This window comes from Lepidochelys kempii, chromosome 9 (genome assembly GCF_965140285.1).
Source record: "Lepidochelys kempii isolate rLepKem1 chromosome 9, rLepKem1.hap1, whole genome shotgun sequence".
Lineage (NCBI taxonomy): Eukaryota > Metazoa > Chordata > Testudines > Cheloniidae > Lepidochelys > Lepidochelys kempii.
The window spans coordinates 96244374-96272207 of NC_136388.1; the positions used below are offsets into that span (position 1 = coordinate 96244374).

Consider the following 27834-nt stretch of genomic DNA (forward strand, 5'->3'; position numbering starts at 1 on the left):
TCATGCTACTGTCAGTGACAAGAAGGTGACAATCGAGCTCCCGTTTGAACACTGCTGAAGGGGGAGGGGAGAATCATAGAATCATAGAATATCAGGGTTGGAAGGGACCTCAGGAGGTCATCTAGTCCAACCCCCTGCTCAAAGCAGGACCAATCCCCAATTAAATCCAGCTAGCATGTGCCCTTTGATCCGTGCAATGCCAGGATTGCTGTGGGATTACCATATTGGGGGAGTAACACATGATGCCTTCCCAAGGCTCTTCACTGTACAGCCTGCAGCAGAGACCTTATGAAATGTGCATGAGCCATAAGATTCCAAATGATAGTGGACATAAAGACGTCTTATTGACGTCTAACAGGTCCCCTCCCCTGCTAATATTCTGGCTTTGTGAGGGAAGGAAGCCGGGATGGCGGATGGTCACGCAAATCAAGGAGTATTGCTTGTACAAGCATTTGCTGTCATGCTTTGGCCAATGCCCAAAGTAGAGCTGTGTGACAAAGCTTGTACGTCACCAGCATATGCTGATCACCATCGCACAGGAGTGACAGCACGGCCTATGGAATTCTATAGAAATCAGTGTTTTTCAGTGGAAACGAGACAGGAGTTAGTGATGATCTTATTTAAACTTTCCCTTAACTATATTTATTTCACTTCCCTGGAATTTGGGAAATACAACTGCATAGATAAACAAATACGCAATTAACCAAGTGAATCAGATTAAAAATTTGCTATACCTCTGTAGGGGTCTCAGAAGGCTCTGTTTAGTTTAGATTCATCAGTTCCTAAAGCAAATATCTCTCTGCTTCCTATGGGAAGGGTACACCGTGGATGGACTCATGAGGCCTTCTACAGGACCCAGGAAAGCTACGGATATTTCCGCTGTCCAGGGAGAAGAGAGCTGTGAAGGGACACCGTGGAGCTGAGGTAAGCAGGTCAGAGGGGTGGCCAGTTGATGTACAAACAGCATGGGGGTTGGTGGGTCCTGTAGCCCAAAGCAACACAAAGAGAGGAGCAGCAGGTTGCATCCACCAATGTACCCTCCACCATGGAATGGTTTTGCTACTGTTATGACTTAAGCCCTGTCCTCTCTGAGTGTGGAGTAGAGCCCTTTCGCTGAATCAGGTATTCATTTATATACCTAAACTACCAAGAAAACAATGCAAAACCTTTGGATGCATTCATCCCACATCTCAGCTCAGTGAGAGTTCTTTAGGGTATGGTTTTGCTACAAATGCAATGTGCTGCCACACCGAAGATTTCAGCCATAATGGGAAAGAGTTGTATTTAGTTCCTGGAACCAGAAGCAACTAATACGTCCAGCAAAAATGGAATCCCATACTTAAAATGTGTATTATTTTATTAGACAAGTACTTGCTCAACACAAGGCTTTGTTTTATGCTAACAGCCAGTGACTCTGCAGCGTTTGTCTGCTTTTTCCAGTTAAGTAGCTAAGGATTTTCTGATAGCAATGAGGAGGTGAATCTGGAGGCTACAAAAGTGTGTGAAACTTGGTAAATTGTTACCCAAATGTACACATTCTCTTCTTATGGCTGAGCATACGATGCTTCAAAATTTCAGAGTTTAAGGGACAATATTTTCAGTCCTCTTAGGTGTTCCATCATCAGGTTTATTTATTAATGCGTTTAGTGTTAGAATTAACCAATGATGCCCAAAGCACAATAATATCTTAATAACATAAATGCCTTGAGTCAGGGGAAGATCAAAGGGATATGACACAAGACTGGACAATGGTGTTTATGTTGCATGAATAGATTGAATATATTGTGCAAGAGCCTGATTTATTCAAGTGGCAAAGCTATCATTAATTTGAATAGGAACAGCAACAGACCATATAGACCTAATCCGCTGCCCACTGGAATAACTAGTGGGCAGTAGATCAGGCAATAAAGCCCAAATCCTCAGAGGCACCTAACTCCCATTGTTTTCATTGTTTTCAATAGGAGTTAGGTGCCTAAATACCTTTGAGAACCTGGATCTTAGTGAATTACAATGTTTTTAAGGTTAAAATCCCATTGAATACAAAGTCCGGGTTACTTTCTTTCCCATTGGAATGACATCTATTCTCAAATACTTACCCATGAGTGATCGAACAAGGAGGATCGTTATGAGCTTTAAAAATATCAGGCCGGTTCTTCTGATGATGTAAATATGCATAGCTCCATTGAAGTCAATGGAGTGACATCAATTTACAGTAGCAGAGGATCTGGTTGCTAGTTCTAATTAACTCTGAATAATACAATGAATGTTAAGTTATGGAGATAGATGCCAAACAATTATCTTTTCATAACCTAGAATCAAGTCTCGGCAGAAATCAGTATCACAAATCCTGCAGCTACTTCCATGTGAGTTTTTAATAGGTCTGTGCTTTCAGGTTATTTTACATCATGAGAACCAGTGTTACATGTTAATAAATCTCAAGAATTTCCTACTGATCATAACAATACTTGCACTGGTTGACATTAAAACTTCCAGACCCTTGAGATTGTTGGCAGACAAGGTAATGCGATATTTTTTCAGTCGCTGCAAAAGCTCACAGTATTGTATCCTTCAACTCAAATTCTGTCCTCTGCTACAAACACGCGACAGTGACTTCAAAGGTAGAGGTATGCTCAAGAATGAAGGTAGAATTTGGCCATTTACAATGAATGCATTTTTTTCCTTTTTAACCACATGCACTCTGAACCCCCTGCGTAAATATTCATCTTCAAAGAGAAAAATTGGTTCTATTAAAATTGTTTATTAAAATGCAAAATTTTAAGAAAAAACAAATTAGGGTTTGTTTTGTTTTTTTTTTGTTTTTTTTTACATTCTCCAACAACTCTTAATCAGGCAACCCACAGAAAAGCAATAGAAAGCTTTAGCTCTGTTGATTAACCACTTGTTTTATCTTTTATCCACTTGGTGTACTTTGATACTCTGGTGTAGATACCATATTTGCCCTTCAGTGCACACTCTTCCCCCCAGCTGGTTATTCCAGTTAGAAACCAGGTACCTTCTATTTCTGAAGTATGAGGGCCCCCGCTGTCCCCTTCACATGTATCTTTAGCCTCTGAATGGTAACCCGCACAGAACATATTATGTAAGATAGAAAACGTGCTGCTTTTCATGCATGTTGCACGGTCAACAAATGGGACTTTCAGAACCTGTAGGACTGTGGCCACCCTTCCCCGGAACAGCTGGCTCCCCCAGCCACTCACGGTGCCAGTTCCATACTTGAGGAGGCTGTTGGTGAATTCCCTGCTGGCAATGCAAATGGGGGTGACGTAGCTGTTGAACTCCAGCGGGGTCCCAAGCTCTAACAGTGCTATGTCATTCTCATGCTTGTTTTTGCTGGCATTATAGGTGTGATGCGTAAGGATTTTCACCACTTGGCGATACTGCTCGGTACCGTCACTGACTTCCGTGTTGTGTTCACCTGGTGAAAGAAATGTCATGCTGTTTACAATTACAAGCAACCTGTGGGTGACTAAATACACTCTCAGCGTTAGGAACTACATGCAACTGATACGTCTAGTGTCACTAAGGATCAGCTGGGAGCCAAAATGTCATAAGTTCAAATCCCACACTGGGAATTGGCTCAGACCCTTGCTGATAGTGTGCCGCACTACAAGGAGATATTAGATGTGCCGTCTGTTGGATGAGACAAGGTTCACTCTGCCTGCCGCTGTATAATCTCTTTGTTGCTGTGTGTTTGTGCCAATGCAATCTATTAACAGATCTGACTAAGGCCCTGATCCTGCAAAGGGATACATAGGCAAAAACTTGCCAGCTGCAGAACTGAGGCCAAAGTGTGTGATTATTTCCTCAGCTAGGGCCTGATCCTGCCCCCTTTTGAAATTGACTTCATTGGAAGCAGGATCAGTGTCTGCCCTACAAGGAGTAGGAAACCAAATACCAGTGATAGCTCATGAGTAGTTTCCTTATGCTATGTGACAGAGTCCAGTGCTGCAGGAGCAGGTTATGAGCTATGTCCCTTACGGTGCAAATGCAACCCATTGATGAGTGTGTGCTATGGGCTCCCCACTGTGCCAATCCAGGGAGAAGATGAATTGCTACAGTCCCCAAATCCAGAGTCTTGGCTCTTTACTTCAGGCTGCAGCAGTTCATACTTTTAGCTCTAGAGGTGCCTGATGCAATGACCACCCTCTTGAGGTGACAGACCAGGGACAACATGAGCTGCTATGGTTGTCCGAGTTAATGCTCTATAGCTGAGGGCTCTAACAACTCATATCCTTTGCGGAGCAACACAGAGGGGAACCTGCAACACACACACACACCAGTGGGTTACACATACATCAAGTTTAGCTGACTACGTTGAATGATGCATCAGCCCAGAGACAGTGGCTGCCCAGCTAAAGATCCAATAGTACTGTGTTTAAAAAAACAACCAACCAACCAACCCAAACAGTTGAGGCTAACCCTGGCCTCGTAGCCCAAACATTTCCTTTGAAAATAGGGGGTGGTGATCAAAGTTTTGCAGTGTTTGGGATAACAGAAGTTTGGCAATTCTTTGCAGAGTTGTAAGGAGGAGTGTTGTCCTGGGATATTACAAAATCTCTGGAACCAAGAATATTATCTTTTAAAACAGACCCCTTACTAGCAAACAATACTTCAGACCAACAGCAACCTGCAAACATTCTGTATCTTTGCCAGAAGGACCGCAACCCCATAGAGTGAGATGCAGGTAGTTGTTGCCAGCAACTGGAATATTAGGCCCTACAAAGCAAGTAGATACAAAGTCTCTGTTCCAAAGTCAATCTTTCCCAGCTCCGGCAGATCCCCCTCCCGCAGCTTCCTTCACTTTCCTCTGCTGAGGATAAACATCAGCAGCAGGGAGTTTGCTGTTTAGGGCTATTGCAGCTGATTTGGCAGGCTATTGGTATAATAGGGCTATTGCAGCTATTGGCAGGCTATTCCCTTCCTTAAAAGATTTTTCTAGACAAAAAGGGGGAATTTGTCAAGACTTCAGGTGTTTTGAGTCTGCACAGCATTAAGATTTGTCTGGCGGCAGTCAGAGAAGTCCTTTCCCACCCAAAGGAAAGTCTACCTGCCCAAGTAGCTTGCTAACTAGCTCTGCAAGGAAACCAGCAGCAGAATCACTCCCCCCTGCTCTGACCAATATCCTAAATCTGCAGGTAACTAGGATGGGATGGAGGGGAATCCTGAGCCCTGATCAACAGCTTGTCATAAACAACCCGCTTCTCTTTATTTGTGGCCCAAAGTGGGTCAGGCATGTTTTGCCTCTGCCTCAATCTTTCTAGGAGCTTCGCTGCAATCTGCAGGATCTGAGCTGGCCTGTCAAGCGTAGTCACAGTGCTTCTGGTTTTAACGGTGTATTGGCTTCCTGCTGAACGTGCAGAGAGAGCCTGAAGTCCTATCATCAGTTAGCTGTCTGCGTTCATGTGAATGTTATCTGACGAGGGCCACTATGGCAGCTTTGCTCACTACACTGCTCCTGGGCCACGCTCCGTGTGTGTGTGTTTTCAGTGCATTAGGATATGAGAGATAAATGAAGGAGTAGGGATTTCTTTTCAGATGACATTACTAAACTGTAAAAATAAGACACCCATGGGGGAGACTTTGAGGGTTTTTTTTTTCTTATTGGTATTGCCGCATAATTGTTGAGGGACAGGCTAAACATATGCCCTATATGGAAATTGTGGGGGTAATTTTAATGCCTTTATTTTTGTTTGCTAAATATTTCAAGTGGGGGGCGCTATTGTGCTACAACTAAAGCTAGGTGTTTGGCATGGACGGAGGGGCAAGTGCGATATGCATGATGTTTGGCATATATTCCAAAGTCACTGTGAAAACCGGCAACCCCCGATCTTTCCCCCTCTTTCCTTGGTGCCTGTCCATCAAATCTACTCTAGTAAAACCCAGCTGTGCTGCCGAACAATCCTCCTGTATCCCAATCGGAGGGGTGTGAAATTTCTGTGATGAAACTAGAAATCGATGAACTTGCTACAAAATGCAAACCCAGAAACAGACCCATTTCCAAGCGAAAAAAAGGGCCCTTCTAGCGTGAAGCTGTTTCCGCTGTATAAAGAGCGGAAGTTGTGTACTCGCAGTTTAACAGATATGCTCTATCACCCTTGTGAACTTTCATGGAGGCAAAACTGGTTGAAAGTAAATGGTAGAAAATGTGGCACTCAACCTTCTGTAGACCCTGATCCTGTGCAGGCCCAGACGCACCCTGTACTAGTATGGAGTTCGGCTGAAATCAGTCCCAGGGGTCCACCCAGGCCGAATCAAGGGCCAAGAGAGCAAAAGTAAGTAGTGGATCAAAATCCAATAAGTGCCTTGAGCCATTCTCATTGATGGGACTTGTGCTCCCTAGTCTCTTAAGCCTTTTTGACAATCCCACTCTTAATGTCTGAGTTGGTCCAATTTAAGTGACAGTTATAAATATACCCAGATCACCTAACTTTTATTCTGGGTGTGTTGCACGTTTCAATTGAATCTGTTGTTATTGGCGGCTGCTACTAACTAGATTTGTGTCCCATGTGCTCAGCAATTATAATATGAAATACACACTTCATAAACAGCTTGAGGAAACTGACTTGTGCCACACCTGTGAACCATCATCTTTTTACCCTTGCCTTAGTTACGGGGCCCTGCGTTGAATTATCTTCAGATTTCCCACAGGCAACCAATAAAAGCTGGGGGGGGGGGGGGAGGGCGATGGGAACAGGGGGTTGAGATCGGAAATAGCATTGGTAAAGATGCAATGAAGTCATTTTGTGGATGTGTCAGTTTTGGCTTCCTGGCGCCTGTCTACACCTCACAGGGACGTTGTTGTGCATGGAAGTTCAGTTCTCTACTTCAGTCCATAGTTTCTACTTTTTACAGAATTTCAGGCTTACAGGATCCATTTCTGCTTCTGCTGATCCCTTAATTAAGTCTCAGATCCGTGTGACGTTTTGGGTGAACCGTTATTTTTATGAAAGCTTAAAGCCTGACAAGAATGGAACCAGAAATGCAGTTTTTAGCCACAGGCGAGACACTAGTTGGTCCATGTATTTGGAGCTGTGTAGCACACTGCCACCGATAGTCCCATATTAGGGAAAGACAGAGATGCTCTTATTAGCAGAGCCCTGCAAATCTGCGGATATCCGCTTTATAGCCACAAACGAGGATATCTGCGGAGCACTTTTGCGGCTCGGATGCGGATCTATTTATAAGGTATTTCACGTTTTGTGTCAGCTAAGGCTTCTGAGGGGAGACTGCTCCTTGTCATATTCTGAGTGGTGGTTTTATGGATTTTTGCTCCACTAAACAGAGACCCATAAACTCCTCCCTTTTAGGTTCTTGTTGTTGGGAGCCATGATCCTGGAGACAATATTAAAGCCACCTGAACTTACCTCTTCTAATTTACTATGGGCCAGATTTTCAGTTGGTGTAAGCTGGTATAGCTCCACTGAAGTCAGTTGACTTTTTAATGGAGCTAAGCCAATTTATACTAGCTAAGGACCTGGCCCTACATCTTTTGTTTTCTACAGTCAGTGGACACCTTTAAAGCCCGCTACATTACAACTCTAGCGGTACCATGGCACAGTTGTCTGGCCTGGAGAGAGGCATCCATGTTCTAATACAGTTTGTATGTACAGCTGGAGTGGGATAACGTGACTATCAGGCTGTAACACAAACCTTGTTCCCTACCTGCCAAAAACCATGTTGTCCCATCAACGTAACAAACCCACCCCCCTGGAACATGGGTGTCAGGCACAGGTCTAGTGGCATAACTAGACTTGTGTGTGGGGTGGATCTTAGGGGAAGCTTTGCCATGATAAACATGTTCATAAACTGGATAGCACCAATTTTATTTAGCATACCTAACTGAATATCCACTAATGCATTCAGACCTCCTTTTGCTTACCTGCCACAACAATAATCTGTGCGCCAGGCACAATGCAGTGCGCTGCTGTTACGATCCATTTTTCATTGACAATAGACCCCCCGCAGAATCCTACTCCATTACTGTTCTGTAAATGAACCTACGGAAAGAGAAATCCAAGCCTTGGGTGCCACACAAACCAGTAATGAAGGGAAATCAAACATCATAGGTATATTAAGGGAGCGGACAAGGGGTGAGGAACAGCCACTGCTAAGTGGTACATGCAAAATTGACACTGAGAAAGCAACTACACACTTTTCCTCATGCAAGAAGGCAATTTCTGATGAGTTCCTGAGTGTCCTTCCTCCCTTCTTGAGGTATTCCTGTCCAGTCCTGCTGGTTTGACCACATTTCACAAGACAACCTTATCAATGGCTAAATACCATCTCCCATTCCTCCTCTGGCTAGGTCATGACAAGGGGAAACCAATCTGACACAACATGAAGTTCAACTCGTAATTCCAGACAGACTCGTGAACAGGTTATATTGGACACTGGTGAGAATAGTGGCAATGGACCAGATCCTCTGCTATATTAAGACACTAAGTGCTGCTCCTGTGGTAGCCAGGGGATACAGGCCTATATGTTTTACATTCCAAAACTTAATTTCAAATTAAATATGCAAATTTACTAGGCACAATTAATTTAGAAGAGGGATTTCCCAACCATGTTCCTTAAATACCACATGATTGCTACTAGATATCAGCTTCCTCCTGTAAGTGTACCTGCTGCCTCTTTAGCTCTGAGAAGCAGAATTTTAAGCATGAGAGATCAATACTCATAACTAAGAGACGCAAGCCTACATACTACAAGAGGTTTGCACCAAACAGGATCTGCTCTGCAATTAAAGATCAATACTTTGTACCTCGCAGCTCTCTGTTAATAAAGCACAGTATCTATTTGTACAGATGAAAGATAAATGCCCCTGTTATTCCAACCATGTTTTATTTTGGCAAGAGAGAACTCTAAGTAATTCAGTTGTAGACTTGAAGGTACCTGGCCACCGGAGGGCAGCTATAGATTGAAAATTACAACACTAACCCAGCTACTTAAATATCAGGCTGCGAAAGTATCAACATAATTTTAAAAAAGTATTTGCTACTGATTTGAGATGCGGCCCAAGCTAATCTCCAGATCCAACTGTTTCCAAGATCTGAGACAGTTTAGATGAAGGTCTGAATTCTGTGTCTTGGGCCCATGTCCATTAGCAATGTCTTAGATTTCAAGTGACGTTAAAGGCCTTCTCTAACATTAATCAGGCTGTTTGTGCCCGTCCACCACAGAACTTGCAGCACCATAAATTCTTGCCCAGAGCTGGTATAGTGGTGCATGTTGTTAGTAGTTCTGGGCTATCTTTTCCCTGTGTCCTTGTCTGTCTCAGGTAGACTGGCCTGGGTGTAGGGTTTTCTGCCTGAAGTTATCCATTGCAGCCACTAGAAGCCTCTCGTTCAGCTGTCAGGAGGGCTGCCTTTCTTGTGCTCTCCAGATATCTTCCTGCATGGGGTGATTTGTTCACTCTTTAGAAACCATTCCTCAACAAGAACTCTGCACAGAAACATGTAGGGGTGGTGGAGAGAAGAGAATATGGACCAGAGAAAGCATGGGGGGGTGGGAAGAGGTGGAGGAGAGAGACAAAGGGGGAGAAAAATAGGTGGATCCAGAAGGTGACTCCACACGTGAGAGTGTGAGGAAGAATGCCCCAAGGTGAATGGAAAGGGGACACAGAAGCGGGAGATAGCTTGGAAAAAACCCAAATGGAGTACTGGGCCACTCAAACGCATTGCAGGAGGCAGCAGAGCTTCTGACCATTGCCAACTCTTACACGGTAGCAGGTCTACTAGCTACTTCCCCATATGATGGGGATACAAACTGGAAACGGGGAGGCACCCATGTGTAGGGCAGCAGGAGAGTTGCATGGCTTGGTAAAGGCCTCTCGAGAGTTGGCTAAGCATTGGAATTTGAAGGGGTTTTTCCAGTCCTGTGTGGTTTCCCCTTCACTCTTTTTAAATGTGTATCCTACCGTCGTGTCTCCTATATATGATTTTATGTCACTTGAGATGAATCATTGTATAGTGGTGTATCATCACCATGCAACATATGGAGCCAGAGAACGCAGGGCTTTGAGCATCTCGGGGCTGGTAGTCCGAGCAAGACTGCAAGCTTTGTCATTCCTGGAGACGATGGATCTCTTTTTTCCCCTGATGCACCTAAATGTTGATTTTTGATGTCAATTTTGGGGCCCTGACGTCTGTCAGTTTTGGAGTCCATAGAAGAACCTAGCGTCAACTTGTGTGTGACCATCTATGTTCACATAAACACAACTGTTTTGCTGTCATCCTTAAGATGTAAGGCAAATGGTCACTTCTGCCAGCTGCTGACCTTCTAACTTAACCCCCTTTCGCTTCTTGGCTTCTTCAGCAAAGCTCTCTCTGCCTCTTACTGAGCTCCCTTTTCACTACTCGGCTTCCTAGAAACACCTGCTGAAGAATGTCATTTTCCCTCTGTTTGAGACCAGATTGAAATTCCTCCACTTGATCTGTCTGAGTGAAAATTTTATATCCCAGTTTGTGCAGCATCTATTCATTGGTCTTACAATCCCCATTACCAGCTGTGCTGGGGCTCAAGTTATCAAAAGATTGTCCCTCATACTAATTTTATTAGTTCACTGTTTAACTCTCTCAGCCATCGCTGGATACATCCACCTCATCTAAGCCAGGATAACTGTGGAAGACTTTGAAATAGGTTCCATTTAGTAACAATTTCTTCTGCACCTCTCTTCTGCTGCTCCTCGTTTTTACAACTGCTTACATAGCAGTCGGTGGGTGGAGTTTTATTTGCATTTCCCTGCTCCAGACATCACAATATCTCTGTTTTATTACATCCCTGTTGGTTTGGATGGAGATGGCTGTGATGTCACAATATCCGTTTGTGACTTCAGGTGAGGAATGAGCAAATGGAGTAGACGAGACTCCTTCAAATATATATAGGACCAGTTTTCCTGTTGATGTAAATTATCATAGCTTCATTGAAGCCAGTGGAAGTACACTGACTTACATCCGCTGAGGCTCTGGCCCAATCTGTGTACTCATATAGGTGTTCCATGGTAAGAGAGGGTGAGCAAGGAACATAGCAATTATTTATATGATGCCATATGTGTGCCTGGCACTTGCCAGGCAAAATGAAGTCCCTGACCCAAATCTAAGACCTAATCTTGCAAGTGTTGGCAGACCCTTCTGGAGGCCCCTCAAATCAGTGGGTTTCTGCCTGGGTGCAGAAGTCTGCCCACGTGGGTCCATCTGCAGGATCAGGACCTTTACCTGTAAATTCTGATTCATTCAGTGACAATATCATGAAAAGCAGCCCACAGTTTAGTCTGAAGTATTAAAACCTGGCTCTCTCCTTTCTTCACTGTGAAGTTGTGTCCCAAAATGTCAACATGTCCCCATAAGTTTTGCTTGATCACAGAAGTCTTCCCCTTCGACTGCTTGCAGTGAAGTGCTTGGTGCGCTCATGTACTATTCTGCCAGCAGCCAAATCTGGTTGGATTGTCCCGTTTGGACAAAGATGCAGTCACTCTGTCTCCTAGCATGTTGCCAATATGGCTCTGAACTGGGCAAAGTATGTTGCTACAGCATAGATAATGTACATGGGCCAAAAGACTCTGAGATTTTAAGTGCATCAAAGAACGTATAGGAGAAATGCTGCTGTGTACAAAATGACATGAGAGCAATCAAGTTTAGCAGGATAACAAACAGGAACAGAACATCCAGTACCTGCCAAGGAACTTCACCTTTCCTGCTTTCCACTCCACCGACGACTCGTGTAACTTGCTTAATGATGGGTGTGATTTGAGTGGTATTGTCTGTTGCTTCGTCATGATCATCGGTAGAATTGTACTTCCACTTGTCAAAGGTATTCATGGCCCGGGTGTACTTGCTTTTGGCTTCGGGAGCTGTAATCCTCCCACATGGAAATGGCACTGTGAAAAGAATGTACAGATTCATAAAGCAGCACTTCTGCTGGCCATGCATCATATTAAGTGTTATTACCAATGAAGTGGCAAAACTGGAGATAAATGTTTCACACATCTCACCGGCAGGATGATAAAGGAGCTCTAGGGGAGTGGGCTGATTCAAGTGGTTCATGTTTATGTTTGAATTAATTGATGGTGATGTAAGTAGCTCTAATAGTCAAATAAACACAACAATAAACTCCATCCGAAGGTCAGGAATAGGAGCTCCAAGCGATAAGCCTTTGGTAGTGCAAGCACAAAGCTTTCCCAGGTTTTAGAAATCAATTTTGAGGACTTTAAAAAGGAAAAACCAACTACCCTGTGTGTATGTGCACATGTGGATACGATTAACTCAGGTCTTTATTCAGCATGGTACTGGCATATGCCTAACTTTAGGATCAGAATAGTTCAATTGACCTAAGGGGGTCTACTTGCATGGTTAAAGTTAGGATGTGCTCACGTATCTGGCTGAATAAGGGCCTCACATGGCATAACTCTGCTGTAATGTAAAAAGGCTAATGTAGTGCCCATCTTTAAAAAAGGGAAGAAGGAGGATCCTGGGAACTACAGGCCAGTCAGCCTCACCTCAGTCCCTGGAAAAATCATGGAGCAGGTCCTCAAGGAATCAATTCTGAAGCACTTAGAGGAGAGGAAAGTGATCAGGAACAGTCAGCATGGATTCACCAAGGGCAAGTTATGCCTGACTAATCTAATTGCCTTCTATGATGAGATAACTGGCTCTGTGGATGAAGGGAAAGCAGTGGACGTGTTGTTCCTTGACTTTAGCAAGGCTTTTTTACACGGTCTCTCACAGTATTCTTGCCTGCAAGTTAAAGAAGTACGGACTGGATGAATGCACTATAAAGGTGGGTAGAAAGTTGGCTAGATTGTCGGGCTCAACGGGTAGTGATCAATGGCTCCATGTCTAGTTGGCAGCCGGTATCAAGCGGAGTGCCCCAAGGGTCGGTCCTGGGGCCGGTTTTGTTCAATATCTTCATAAATGATCTGGAGGATGGTGTGGATTGCTCCCTCAGCAAGTTTGCAGATGACACTAAACTGGGAGAAGAGGTAAATATGCTGGAGGGTAGGGATAGGATACAGAGGGACCTAGACAAACTGGAGGATTGGGCCAAAAGAAATCTGATGAAGTTCAACAAGGACAAGTGCAGAGTCCTGCACTTAGGATGGAAAAATCCAATGCACCACTACAGACTAGGGACCGAATGGCTCGGCAGTAGTTCTGCAGAAAAGGACCTAGGGGTTACAGTGGACGAGAAGCTGGATATGAGTCAATAGTGTGCCCTTGTTGCCAAGAAGGCCAATGGCATTTTGGGATGTATAAGTAGGGGCATAGCCAGCAGATCGAGGGATGTGATCGTTCCCCTCTATTCGACATTGGTGAGGCCTCATTTGGAGTACTGTGTCCAGTTTTGGGCCCCACACTACAAGAAGGATGTGAAGAAATTGGAGGGAGTCCAGTGAAGGGCAACAAAAATGATTAGGGGACTGGAACACATGAGTTATGAGGAGAGGCTGAGGGAACTAGGATTGTTTAGTCTGCGGAAGAGAAGAATGAGGGGGGATTTGATAGCTGCTTTCAGCTACCTGAAAGGGGGTTCCAAAGAGGATGGATCTAGACTGTTCTCAGTGGTAGCTGATGACAGAACAAGGAGTAATGGTCTCAAGTTGCAGTGGGGGGGGGTTAGGTTGGATATTAGGAAAAACTTTTTCACTAGGAGGGTGGTGAAACACTGGAATGCGTTACCTAGGGAGGTGGTGGAATCTCCTTCCTTAGATATTTTTAAGGTCAGGCTTGACAAAGCCCTGGCTGAGATGATTTAGTTGGGGATTGGTCCTGCTTTGAGCAGGGGGTTGGACTAGATGACCTCCTGAGGTCCCTTCCAACCCTGATTATTCTATGATTCTATGTACAGCCTAAGTCCTTGCCACCTAACCAGCAGTTTTAGTAAGAGACTTCTAGGGGCTTGGAGTTGTGTTGCATGGAAAGGATGTCACAGGATGGGATCAGAAATGAGAGGTTCAGGGTGTGTGAGTGCGGGGGGGGGGGGGGGCTCCAGGCTGGGGCTAAGAGTTTCAGACTGCAGGGGGGAGCAGGTGGCTCTGGGCTGGGGCAGGGGGTTGGGGTGTGGGGTGTGTGTGAGGGGTTTGGGCTGGGGGTGCAGACTCGGGTGGTGCTGGGGATGAGGAGTTTGGGTGTCAGAGGGTTCTCGGGGCTGGGGCCAAGGGGTTTGGAGGGCAGTAGGGGGATCAGGGCTGGGGTAGGGGGTTGGCGCGCTGGGGGTGAGGGCTCTAAGGTGGGGCTGGGGATGAGGGGTTTAGGATGCAGAAGGGGGCTCTGGTATTGAGGGGTTTGGAGGGCAGGCGGGGGATCAGGGTTGGGGTCAGGGGTGAAGGCGCCAGGAGGCACTTATCTCAAGCAGCTCCCGGAAGCAGCGGCATGTCCCTCCTCTGGCTCCTATGTGGAGGCACAGCCAGGCAGCTCTGTGAGCTGCCCTAGTCCCCAGGCACCACCCCCTCAGCTCTCACTGGCTGTGGTTCCTGGCCAATGGGAGCTGTGGAGCTGGTGCTTGGGGCGTGGGCAGCGTACAGAGCCGCTTGGCTGCCCCTACACATAGAAGCCGGAGGGGGGACATGTTGCTGCTTCCGGGAATCACGCAGAACCACAGCAGGCAGGGAGCCTGCCTTAGCCACGCTGCACTGCCGACCGGACTTTTAACGGCCCGGTCAGCGGTGTTGACCAGAGCCGCCAGGGTCCTTTTTCAACCGGCTGTTTCGGTCGAAAATCGGACACCTGACAACCCTATCCCCTGCCTGCTATGAAGCTTTCCAATGAACCCCGCCTCACAGTCCAAGACTGTGGACCATACTGTGAATGGGAAGCCTACAAGCATTTCACTTACACCACCGACCCATGGTGGTGGCCACATGCAATCATGCTTCCCAGAGATCGCCACTCTGATTCCTCTGTGTCTAGCTGGTTCTGCCTGCTCCCCCTTCCAACCCAGTCATTCCTGGAGCAATGGCAGCTTATACTCTTAACCTGGCTTACTAGCTAACTGCTAGGAGTCCTGACACCCAGCAATTGTTGCTGCCAGAGAGATGGTGGGGAATCTCGAATAGGAGGGGACATGCCTAGGGGACAATCTCTCTCTGGAGATGATCTCCACATTCTGAATAATTTTGAGAGCCTTAGTAGATGGGGGGAGGGAGATTAATTGTGCCCTATAGTGCCAGATCCCTTCAAACCAGCTGACATTGGACTCTGGTTCTACTCAGTAAAGCAGTCATGGAAATGTGACATTTCTTACCCAACAGATCTGCCCCTTGTTTGTGTCAATCAAACCTGGTTACTTTTGTGACTAAAGTAATTGCTTACTACTTCTCGCTCCTGTTTGCGCTTCACTGTTCCTGTCTTCCACTCTACCAAACAACTCACATAATTCCCAGTTACAGGTTCTATTCCATCTTTTGCATCAGAGTCAGAATTCTTTTAGCAAAGTTCCTATCAGCTGTACCTGTGCAAATCAGCTTGAAAACAATAGGGCCACAGGGAAATGGCTGATTTTGTTCCGCAAAACCTCTATCACTAATAGTGATGCACAAGAAGAAGCTGCTTATTTTCTGTGGTGTTCAGCTTGCTTCCCAAAATGATGGCTGTACTTGTGCCTGAGAGATTCATGGTAGGCACGTTGCAATAAATCAAACATATAAAAAGGTATCAGAGAGTTTGGGAAAGCCGACGGGAGGGTTCAGAACATCAGAATTAGAAACCAAGAAAATCAACTCTCCTGTTGCACATTTATAGACAGAGATTTCTCCCACTGTGCTTGCTTATTATAACTGACATTTCTATAGCAACTAACTACAGTGCAATATAAATATAGCATGTGTCTGAGCTAGAACAGCATGGAAATTATACATGTATAGGTAAATATTTTACAATCGATGAAGGTGAGAAGACTATTAAAAAGCTGTTGATGGATTAGTAAATGCATTTTAGAGTTTTTAAAAACAAGTTTCCATTTCTAAGTACTTTAAATGCAGACCGTTAACTGTTATTTTTAAGAGCCACATCTCACTTACTTTATATGAGATCATATCTTTTATTGGATCAATTTCTCTTGGTGAAAGAGACAAGCTTTGGAGCCACATAGAGCTCTTCTTCAGCTCTGTGTAGCTGGAAAGTTTGTCTCTTTCACCAAGAGAAATTGATCCAATAAAAGATATGACCTCACACAGCTTGTCTCTCGAATATCCTGTGCCCAACATAACTGCAACCACATTGCAGACAGAGTTAACGGTTCTTTTCTATGACCACTTACTTCTCACTTACTTTATATGCACAGCTAGTAATATATCAAACTGGGGACACGTAACAAGATAAAGTTGTTTCATTATTTTTTTTAAAGTAAAGCTTCCTTCTAAAGTTGCAACCATGAAAATCCATGTATTTCCTTTTAAAGATTTTTTTTTTACCTCCTAAACAATAGATTTAGGCTGCATATTTTAGCATCAACTGCATGTCTTTTTCTTACTACCAAGTGGTGGAATAGAAATAGCACCCAAAAGCAGCACCAGCTTAGCATGTCTCCAGTGAAGACTTCTCAAATAACTTGTAGGACAACCTCCCCTGATGTTCAAAGATGGGATCTAGCCCTGTTCTGTACCATCTGTAGGCTGTAGCCCATTCTGACTGGATGTAGACTTTCTCCATCCTGTCTACTGTAATCAAAAAGCCCACAGCATCCCAAATATGAAGAATGTGGGTTCAACAGTATAATAGCTCTTGCTTGCAAGAACTCATATGACATGCATGCCTGTGGGCATGAGAGAAGCTGGGCACATGGCTAGAAAGTTGGGGGGCTCCATTTAGAATGTTGTAAGGGGGTCATACTGGTCCATTGACAGGAAAAGTAGACATGACCTATAGATGGGTCTCTGGCCACCTGAAACAAACAGTGATCCCAATGTCTACTCTTAAGCATCCCATTCCTGCTCTGCAGAATGGTGGACTTAGTGTGGCCCTATTTTTTCTATGTCTTGTTTGGGGAAGGAGTTTATGCCACCAGCTGCACGTGTGGCCCTTATCTGCAACAAAATGTCCACGGTTATTGCTAACCTGCTACACTACACATTTCATAACATGCTTTATGAAACAACCAGGCTGGGAGTTCCAAAGCCACCAAGGGGATTTAGATGCATTAATTTCAATGACACTCTGTGCCTAAATGCTCTAAGAAGCTTTTGAAATCTCATCCCAAATCTTTAAATCATTTTAGAACTTGACCTGCAGGGTCACAGGATTTTCCATCTCCATTCAGTTTATAGCCAGGTGCACAGGAGCAAACAACTTTGTGGGGTGGGTCATTGTTGCAAAAATGCTTGCATCCTCCATTCTTAGTAGCACAGGTTGAATCTGAAAGAAATTAAACCAAACCCTTAAGACACTTTAAAAGTGCAATAAATGCAAAGCATGTCACTGAGCTGTTTACTTAGGGCCTAGCCCAGAAGTAATGGGTGGTTAATACTTCTCAAGATCAGGCCTTTAGACACCAGCATATAAACAACCCAAACTGTTGCATGGCAGAAGCAAATTTGCATCTTCCCTTCTTCCAATGAAAGCACTGATCAGGATGTGGTATAGACAGAAATTTGTGCCTGTTGTGTGTTAAAGGAACCGGAGTTAAAAAACCCATTTAATCTGAAAGCATGGCTAAATCCCTTCATCTTCCTTGAAAACCTCAACCATTGTATCTAACTCATGCACTTCTCCAAGGAATACATGTACAGCTTATGTGAGACCAAGAGGTTAAAGCATGGGCAGTCAATTATTTTTTGTCAAGGTCCAAATTTCTTGGCCAAGGTATAGTCAAGGTCCAGACTCCAGAGAAAATAATAATAGTAATTAATAAGTAAATAAAATATTTCAGGGTCAGTTCAATAACATCTGGCAGTCTGGATGTGGCCGGCGGTCCGCCTATTGACGACCCTGGGTTAAAGCCAATCTCCTCAAAACGGCAAATATCTGAGCTTGAACTGGATGAAACTGGTTGGAAAATGTATTGTGGAAAGTCATGGTGAAGTGGTAGCATCTGTGGGTCCCCTCATTTCTCTCTCTGCTGGAGAATGTTTTGGCTGGTGGACTTGGTTCTCATTGCCGATCCACTGGACCTGCGGCCTGCCCTGCACCTCCTAGCCAGCTATCAAGGAGACTGGTTTCAGAGATCTGCTTTGCAGTATGGAGAGGGAGCAGAGTCCACTAGGGCAGCCTCCTTCTGACAAACAATGACTTCAGAGAGAATGAGGCCACGCAGCATTTTGAAGCTCTCAGGGACTTGGCAGCTCCACTTGGAAGGGTTTGTACAAATATTTGGCTACAGGTCACGTGGCTTCCCCACCATGCTCCTCCTCCCCCTTTCTTCAGTTTGGATTCAGGTGACCAGATGCCAGGTCAAAGTGTGCAGTGTAAACCTTGGGCTAGAACTCTGATTTCAGATTGGCTTGAACCCAGAAACTCAAAGCAAACGTCAGTTTAAACGGCCAGGTTTTGCATCATAACTGAAGTAAAACCACGGATTACCCTTGACGCAAAGCCTGAATCCTCCCTGACGGACACACAAAGCTCACAAGCCTGAGCCCAGCTTTCGGTGAAACTAATCTGGGAGGTTATAGTGGAACCTTGTGTAATGCTGATGCCTCTGGGTGGGTCCTTGGCAGTATATCTTGTTGCACGCACCTCTGCTGTCTAAGCAAAAAGAGTCAGCCCCCAGCTTCAGCCTCTGCCACTGACCCCACACTAGGTGGTGGTCTGGATAGGAAATTGAACTAGGAAGCGTCTGGGACACACTTCCTCAGCCAGGAGGAGTCTTTGTAGGACATGACAACTTGAGGTGACGTTCTGTTTCCCCTCAAGTGGAGGCTTGGCCAAGTGCAGATGGATGAGCCTGCTACAGAGGTAGCCAAGAGAGTTGAGTCTTTTAGCTCAAGCAGTATAGGCTCATGCATGAAGATCCAGAGGTTCCCAGGTTCGATCCCCACTGCTGATGACCAACCCAGGGGCATTCCCGTTACACTCATATTTTGTTGTGAACATTTTTGATGCACGCTCCCCTTTGCTTTTCTCTTTCTTTCTGGAATCTCATCCTCCAGGTGTCGAAAGTTACAAGTCAATAGACTTGCTTTTAATTCTCAGTGAGTTTTCAAATAACTTCACAGTAGATTAACTTTCCTCCCACTCCTCAAGGACACATCCATTCCTGTCGTCATGCTTACGTGATTGTTTACTATTTTTACAAAGTCACTTCATTTCAATTGCTATTTTAGTCCCAGTCTCCCATCCACCAGAAGACTGCAGTGGCTTGAGACCATTTTATATTTGCTGCAAATTTAAAACACTCTTCCAGACCCGCACCTCTTCCCTGCCAGAGTAAAAACACAAGTAGAAACAGAATCTCTTCTTGGTGCTCGTTCATTACGCTGGCTATACTAGATCAGAGGATGGACAGGAACAATGAGACAGTGAGATCCTAGCTCTTTAAACCATTAGTGGTTCTATTTTCATAATCTCCTGAGCCCTTCAGGAAAGTATTTGCATTTTGTTGGTCTTTGGAATCATATTGTGTGTGTGTAGTTGATCATTGCTCATTTCAATGTGTTGAGAGCTCATTGTTAAAAAGGGCCCTGTGGGCTGTGCATGAACCAGTTGGGCAATACTCAACCCACCAGCATGGTAGCTCTGATCCTGCTCCCGCTGAAGTCAATGGGAAAACTCTAATTTGATTTCTGTGGGTTTTGAATCAGGCCCCATTCCTTTCTATCTCCCCAGAAAGTTGAATGGAACCATGGGGTGAAATCCTGGCCTCATTAAAGTCAATGGAAAAAATATTGTATTCTCTTCATTAGGCTCAGGATTTCACCTGTGGTGTTAAATAGCCCTGACTAATATAATCCATACAGGAAGGGCTTGTAATAGGGAGAGAAAGGAGGTTCCTGATTAAATATTTGCATTGGGAGACATGACATTACTGAGCAGGCTGTGAATCTGATTCTCATTTATAGTATGTGATGGCTGCTACCTTGGCTAACACCAAGGTTGAAACCAGGGGACACTATAGCAAGAAGTAGAAGTTGCTTTAGCATGAGCTAAATAATCAGTCCTTACTAGCTGGGGTTGGGAGGGTAGCATCTCCTCTGTGGATTGGGCCCCGAAGGAGAGACCTGTAACACACTCACCAATGGGTTACACCTGCGTGTTGCGTGGTCACTTACAGCAGTGCAAAGTGGGTATAAAAACCAGCCAATCAGAATGGAAGTTATTCACATCCATTTTGCCCAGGTCTAAGTGACTATGTATGGTGCAGGGCAGCAGAGAATCTGGCCCCTTGGTACATACCTAGCTCACAGTTCCTTCCTTCGTACCCTGCCAGACACCAACACACATAGGAACCGACGTCATCTGCGCAACGGGCTCCATTTTTACACGGATTTGGATTACACTGGTCTCCATCTTGGAAATGAAAACAAGATCAATTAATTAGCAGACAAGGGTATTCATCACCTTTGCTACTCAACAATGAGTGTTTCCCCCACCCTACCAGGCTCAGGATAAAGAATGTTAAGTTAAGCTTGGACCTGAAAACTTCTTTTTAAGGGAAAATTTAGATTCTGGAAAACAATTGCATAACAAATTGACAGAGCAGCAATCCCGTGGTGACCTCTGCGGCTGCATTATGCACAAAGGCCTGATTTTGGCATCAAACCTAACCTCACTATAGTCTTTTGGTGTGTTAATTCCCCTGACTTCAGTTGTTCTCTGTCGGTTCTCACTAGTGTGAGATCAGTCTGGTCCTATTTCTGATCGAGCTTAGAAAGTTGGAGTTAGGAGGTGGATTTCCTTGAGAACATGCAGAGCCAGCTGTCTCCAAATTAGGTTTTTGTTTTTTTAAAGTTCTCATCCTTCCTTGAAGAAGACTGTGGTGGGCCCACCTGGTTTTGAGCCTTTACTGTAAGACCCTGAACTTTAGGGCTCAAGCTTTTCTCCATAACTGTGAGGGCTAGAAACAGACTTCTTAAAACAAATGAAAGCTGAGATTCTCATGTTTTCCTGATGACAGGTTTCAGAGTAGCAGCCATGTTAGTCTGTATCCGCAAAAAGAAAAGGATGACTTGTGGCACCTTAGAGACTAACAAATTTATTTGAGCATAAGCTTTCATGAGCTACATCTGATGAAGTGAGCTGTAGCTCACGAAAGCTTATGCTCAAATAAATTTGTTAGTCTCTAAGGTGCCACAAGTCCTCCTTTTCTTTTCATGTATTCCTGTGAATCCAGGAGCTGGGGCTCTAAGGAAAACACCGATTATCAGAAAATTTGCAATAAACTCCCAGGGACTTGGCAACTAACTGGATCAGTGATGCTGAATCTTAAGGAAATAAACTCTTAAAAGACAGAGCAAAGCCAAAAGGGAAGGGGAAGTGAAGAGTGCCCTGACACATTCATGTTACACCAGCAAATTCACCTGTTAATGCTTTTTTTTTTATCCTCTCTCTCCTTTCCCCTTGTTCCAATGCAAACACGGGGCAAAATATAACAAATTACAGAATGACCAGCTTGCAGGCCAGGGACTGGATTTTTTTGTCTCTCAGTGGAGCCCCTTATACTGCTGCAAGTCAGTATAAAACTCTACCTCAACAACATGGTAGAGTTTTGCACCCACTTGCCACTTACACCAGTGCAGACACAAAGCACAGGGCAGCAGAGAATTAGGACTCAAATCTTGGAAACTGTCAAAAGGTTGCTTGTGTGGTGCAGAAGATGGCCTCTTATGGCCACATTCACCGCTGTGCAGAGAGTTAGGCCTATGCATCACTTAAGCTCTCAAATAGGGTTTAAGTGGTGCATAGGTCTAGAGTTTCTGCACGGGCGTGAATGTCATCCACGCAGCACGGAGACTGGTACGAGCAGCTCGTGAGCTAAACAAGTAAAACACGCACACTGATAAAAGGACAAGATAAGATTTTTTTTTTTTTTGGCAGGGGTCATTAGTTTCAACCATAGAAAAACAAAATACAGTATCTCAGTTTCATGACGACTGTTTTTTCAGGGGACAATTTTAAAATGCAAATGTAACTATTTTATTGAATAGTCTGGACCGACTCATGTGAACTGTTCTGTGTGTTCAGCCAATCTACGAAGCACTTCATTTGCTGAAACATCCTTAGTTTCATATATTTAGTGTTCATTGAATGTTTTTTTGTGGGTGTGGGGGGTAGTTGAGGTTAGGGACCAAGGAGTGAAGAGACAGATTGTAAGTGTGAAGCAGAGTTGGACAGGAGATGCAAAACAACTGTTTGTGAGCATTGGTTTGAATTCCAAACAGCTATCTGCTTTGGTCACATTTATAGCTCTCTTTAATACACTGTTTCCAAGCAAACATGATGTGCTCACACACATGTTTACAGAGGGGCCATTCATAGGAAGAGCCATATTTGCATGCAAACAGGGCATTTGCTACTGGCCATTTGTTCTCAGACCTTAACGTTTCATTTTTCCATAGGAGCTGAAACATTCTACATGGTTTACATGACCAATCACACATGACAAACAGCAAGTGGTCTGTGGGAACTCATACAGTGAAACTTGTTCACCCAAGCTGATTGAACAAATGCAATAATGAATAAACTGGTAAAAACCAATGCTGTGAATTATCTACAACCAGAACAGGGAAAAGGACTAAACTGGAGGGATATATTATTCATTATGCATAACTTTGACTAGCTCTACTGTAGAACATATTCCATTAAACGGGAAATATTCTTTCAATTAATACCTGTACCTCCCATTACTTATAGGCAACTACTGAAAGGTGAATACAGGATGACCTTATGGTTTTTATGTATGAATGTGGAGGAAGCAAATCTCTTACCAATATACCCTTTCCAAAACTCCATCTGCAAAACAAACAGACAATAACATGAATAATTTCTCTTGAAATTTAATTTGAAAATTAAATTACAGAACTAGCATGAAGTAAAGCCCCCCAAACTTTAGGTAAAGGATCCAAATAGAAAGTTTTTAGGGTTAAAATCCTTTTCACGAAGTGGGTCAGCACAGACATAAGTGCTTATGTGAGACTCGCATGAGCATAGGTGCTATGCTGGTCCATTGCACCCTTTGGGGAAAAGAGGCTTTTTCATAGAATCATCGAATATCAGGGTTGGAAGGGACCTCAGGAGGTCATCTAGTCTAACCCCCTGCTCAAAGCAGGACCAATCCCCAATTAAATCATCCCAGCCAGGGCTTTGTCAAGCTTGACCTTAAAAACCTCTAAGGAAGGAGATTCCATCACCTGCCTAGGTAACGCATTCCAGTGCTTCACCACCCTCCTAGTGAAAAAGTTTTTCCTAATATCCAACCTAAATCTCCCCCACTGCAACTTGAGACCATTACTCCTCATTCTGTCATCTGCTACCACTGAGAACAGCCTAGATCCATCCTCTTTGGAACCCCCTTTCAGGTAGTTGAAAGCAGCTATCAAATCCCCCCTCATTCTTCTCTTCCACAGACTAAATAATCCCAGTTCCCTGAGAATCTCTGGATTAAGTTTAGAAGTGTGAGCAACAAGGGTGATATCGTGGTGGGAGTCTGCTGTAGGCCACCAGAGCAGGGGGCTGAGTTGGACGAGGCTTTCTTCAGGCAACTAACAGAAGTTACTAGATCACAGGCCCTGGTTCTCATGGAGGACTTCAATCGCCCCGATATCTGCTGGGAGAGCAATACAGCAGTGCATAGACAATTGCACTGCACATGCAATTTCCATGATTGTCTCCCTCCCGTCTCTCCCCCAGTGAGTTCATAATGGTGGGTCTGGTGTCATTCTGCCATGACGACACTCACTGTTTTTTCCGTGTTTTCGAAGACTTCTCGCGCTTCTTCAAAACTGCATTTTTCTTCCTTACATTCTCTCTCGAGGTTCCCTGGAACAAACTCTTCCAGTCTATTTGAATTATATCTCTTCTGCCTCCGCAAAATTGAGCTTGCTTGTTCATTTTTGATAAAAACTGCAATTAAAAAAACCCCATAGACCATAGTTACAGAGGGCACATTCCCCTCAATGTTTTAACTGTCATGTTTAAGTGCTGTGTTCTCAAACACCATGTTTTCCGCTCCTGTGTTTTCACCACCTAGGCACCATGGCTATGAGCGTATTGCACAAGCATAGTAAAATTCTAGTATACCTTATTCTGGAGGGTACCTGTATACACATAACTGTGTCCACACTAGAAGCTGTAATCCTATGACTATATCAATAAAAAAACCCACACCCATAACCAAAATAGTTATGCTGGTACAAAACCTTTGTGTAGACCAAGCCTGAAAATGCTTGTTGAGTTTAATTTTACCCCAGTGCAGAGGCTAAAGGCTTAAGTGAGAGGTAAGTACTGCACAAGATTTATGCAGGCCCCCTGCAGAGGGGTGAATTTTGTCCTAGAAGAAAATCAAAAGGAGAGGATTACTATTTGTTTTCACTTTTAAAACATTGTTTACATTTTTTCCAGAACTAACACAGCTTAAAATTATTGTTCTATTTACTCTTTGCTGAACCAGATCCCAATAACTCATCCTGTGGGGCTACCCTATGGCAGATAAATTCCCCATTGAAGACTTTATTAATGGCAGCCTCGTGTGGGCAATATTTTATCAAAGTTTCAATGTTCCTGACTAATTTCTCCAATGTTCTAGGAACCAGTGAGCTTTGTTTCACCTCACACCGCAAGCACTGTTCTGAGTGTGAGCAGATCTGCTTATTAAAACAGAGAAACTTCTTGGTCACCTACTTTACAGCCAGATTTTCAAGGCCCTTTCTTATGACTAGCAGGCTTACAGTGAAAGCCTCTCAATCAAAGCCTCTCATGGTCACTAGATGGCGCTGTCAGTTCTGCTTGGGGTTAAAGTTGGTCATTATGTTTGTGAAAGAGTATTATGTAGCTTCTTGTTCATATAAGGTTTATACTATAACAAATTTCCGAGTGAATGGGAGTAAATTCCATTGGCCACTTGAGAGTTGGTGACAGAGAGAAGGGATAGCTCAGGGGTTTGAGCATTGGCCTGCTAAACCCAGGGTTGTGAATTCAATCCTTGAGGAGGCCATTTAGGGATCGGGGGCAAAAATAGGGGATTGGTCCTGCTTTCAGCAAGGGGTTGGACTAGATGATCTCCTGTGGTCCCTTCCAACCCTGATATTCTATGACTAGAAAGGGAACTTGTGAGGACTAGTAACTGCCAGACAGAATCTCTGTTTGCTTTTAGAAGGCTAGTTTCTGCTCTCACTTAGTGCCTAATTAAATGCCCCTTGAAGTCATCTGAGAAACTCGCACTGACTTCAATAAAGCCCTTACTCCAGATTTATACTTTGACCCCATTTGAGTTCATTGGAATTACCATTCTGCACTTACCCTCTGTAACTGAAGGCAGGAATTTGTGGAACTCTATCTGCAAGTGATTATTCTGACTGCCAACTGTTTTTATAACAGTTTAAACGACTGCAAAACAAGTCTACCATTCTGTATTCCTTGTGCTGACACTTGCTTTCAATTAGCAAAGGCAACAATGGTGCCGTGAGAATTAAAAGCTTGATCTTAATAGAACTACTTTGCCCGAAGTCTTAATGGAGTAAAACATTATATTTCCCGGAAAGCAGGTCTGGTAGAGACTTGTGACTATTAATAAAAATTGTCCAATGGCAATAGTTTGGTTTGTGTTTGGGGGAGGGATCAAAACTTGATTTCCTTTCTCTTCCTTGAAGTTTTGACCATTGACCAGTTCACACTTAAAATGCAAAGGCGATCACTGTCAACAGATCACCTGTAGCAGCATCCATATGAGTAAAGATGGTTCTACCACCTTACCCTTTGAAAACAATCTGCCTCTTTTAGTGGTGAATGTGCTTTTGGGGCCTGCCATTTTGCATTTGACCTGTGCAAAGGGTCCAGTCCAGTGCAGTCCAAGACATGTTCAGCTCCATGGGCTCAGAGACAAAACTGATAGTCTGAGCTGCCTTTCACCCTGCTTGCTTTAGCAACTCTGCTGCCTTTTTCCACAATTAGTCTCCAGACTAATTACACAAAAACTAGAACATCAGTTGCAACCTTTTCACTTTATATCTCTTCTTGGACACTTCTAGCCAATAGGAATACAGCAGGCACCTGTTCCAATTAACCTACGTGCACCAGATATAGATGACAGGATTTCAGAGGGGTAGCCGTGTTAGTCTGTATCAGCAAAAACAACGAGGAATCCTTGTGGCACCTTAGAGACAAACACATTTATTTGGGCATAAGCTTTCGTGGGCTAAAATATTGGGTTCTAGCCCACGAAAGCTTATGCCCAGATAAATGTGTTCGTCTCTAAGGTGCCACAAGGACTCCTCGTTGTTTTTGCAGCGCTAGATGGTAACTCTTCAGCTGCCTCATTAAAATATAATGCAAAGCACTCCTCTAACTCCAGTTACTGCCATTCTGCCATTCCAGTTAATGCAGTCATGTACTGATGCTGCAGAGTGCTTTAAAAACAAACCAAAACAACACCCTGGACAAAAGGCCCACTTGGGGAACGGGCACTTTATTCCATCCCCAGGGACGCCTCTGGCTGGAAGCAACTGCCAGTAGCTAAGTAGGTGAATCTGAGAGTCAATGGAGAGACAGGTTTCAGAGTAACAGCCGTGTTAGTCTGTATTCGCAAAAAGAAAAGGAGTACTTGTGGCACCTTAGAGACAGTTTAAATACACTTTCTCGGTGTCTGGGTCTATGAGTTTCCAGTATCCAAGTCTAACACAGAATTCTGTGGTAGGCACGTCTCACGGGGCATGGGAAGAATATTTTGCCACCGTTTGCTTTCAAGAAGTATCGCAATACTGTGCTTTAGGCTCTCAGCTCTAATCAGTGAGTAAGCACACTAGAAAGAATATTTTATCTTCCAGCTAGGACAGGCTGTCTGGTTTGAAGTGAAATAACAATATAGTACTCTGCACCGATATATAGTCCCTTCCACCCCCCACAACACAGCACAAACATGGATACAACCTCATAATCCCACCTGAGGGGGCGTGGTATCCTTCCTATGTAGGACTGGGTCCTGCTTCCACTGAGGTAAATGGTAAAACTGCCTTTGATTCCCTTCATGCAGGATCATGCCCCTGGACATGAGGAAAGCTAGGCAACAAATGGTGTGATAGCTGGTGTATCAGCCTCATTTCTATGAGAAATGTCTGCTCTTTGGCCAAACTGTTCTCTTGCACGCTCATGAGCTTAGTTTAAAATACTGCATTTGAATTCAGCCCGAATTTGGCATTTAAACAATCTTCACAGTAGCAAATCCAAGGACCATGTCATGTATTTATTGGTCGGTCTACTGGACAATTTGTTCTGGGATTCCAATACACAGTAAAAGACACAGACGCTAACTTGTAAATATTTTTTCCTCCTATTGTTTTATTTGTATTAAAATGGCTGAATCTAGAGCAAGTCCTTGACATGAATAGTTATAAAACAAGTATCAGAAAAGTCCCATTCTTTAAATAAAAAGCAGCAAAGCAGTTAATCTTATCACCATAAAACCCCTATTTTTTTTTATTCTTAAGAGCAAACATATTTTTAAACAGAGAACTTGTAAAATTCAGCAGTCTTACTATGTGAACTTTGTTGCTGGTAAATGATTTATTCCTTATCAGAGGACAGAAACGTAATCCGATCTATGAGAGCAACTAAAAAGCAGAGGACTTGCTAGGTTTAAAATGAACCAACCTGTACATTCGGCACTGAGAAGAGATCCCAAAAGACCAGTTATGATCATGAGAGAGGTTTTTGCCATTTTCGTGTACCAAGCAAT

General features: G+C 44.0%; 1 protein-coding gene across 1 annotated transcript; it reads right to left on the reverse strand.

The window, feature by feature from the left end:
• Window positions 1-1411: 1411 nt before the first annotated feature.
• F9 (coagulation factor IX) lies at window positions 1412-27834 on the reverse strand. The gene is made up of 8 exons (XM_073358856.2): window positions 27750-27834; window positions 23845-24008; window positions 22874-22898; window positions 20343-20456; window positions 17238-17366; window positions 11691-11896; window positions 7901-8018; window positions 1412-3436 (listed from the first exon to the last, which is right to left on the reverse strand). The coding sequence occupies exons 1-8, from the start codon at window positions 27814-27816 to the stop codon at window positions 2892-2894; spliced, it is 1368 nt and encodes a 455-aa protein (XP_073214957.1). The 5' UTR covers window positions 27817-27834; the 3' UTR covers window positions 1412-2891.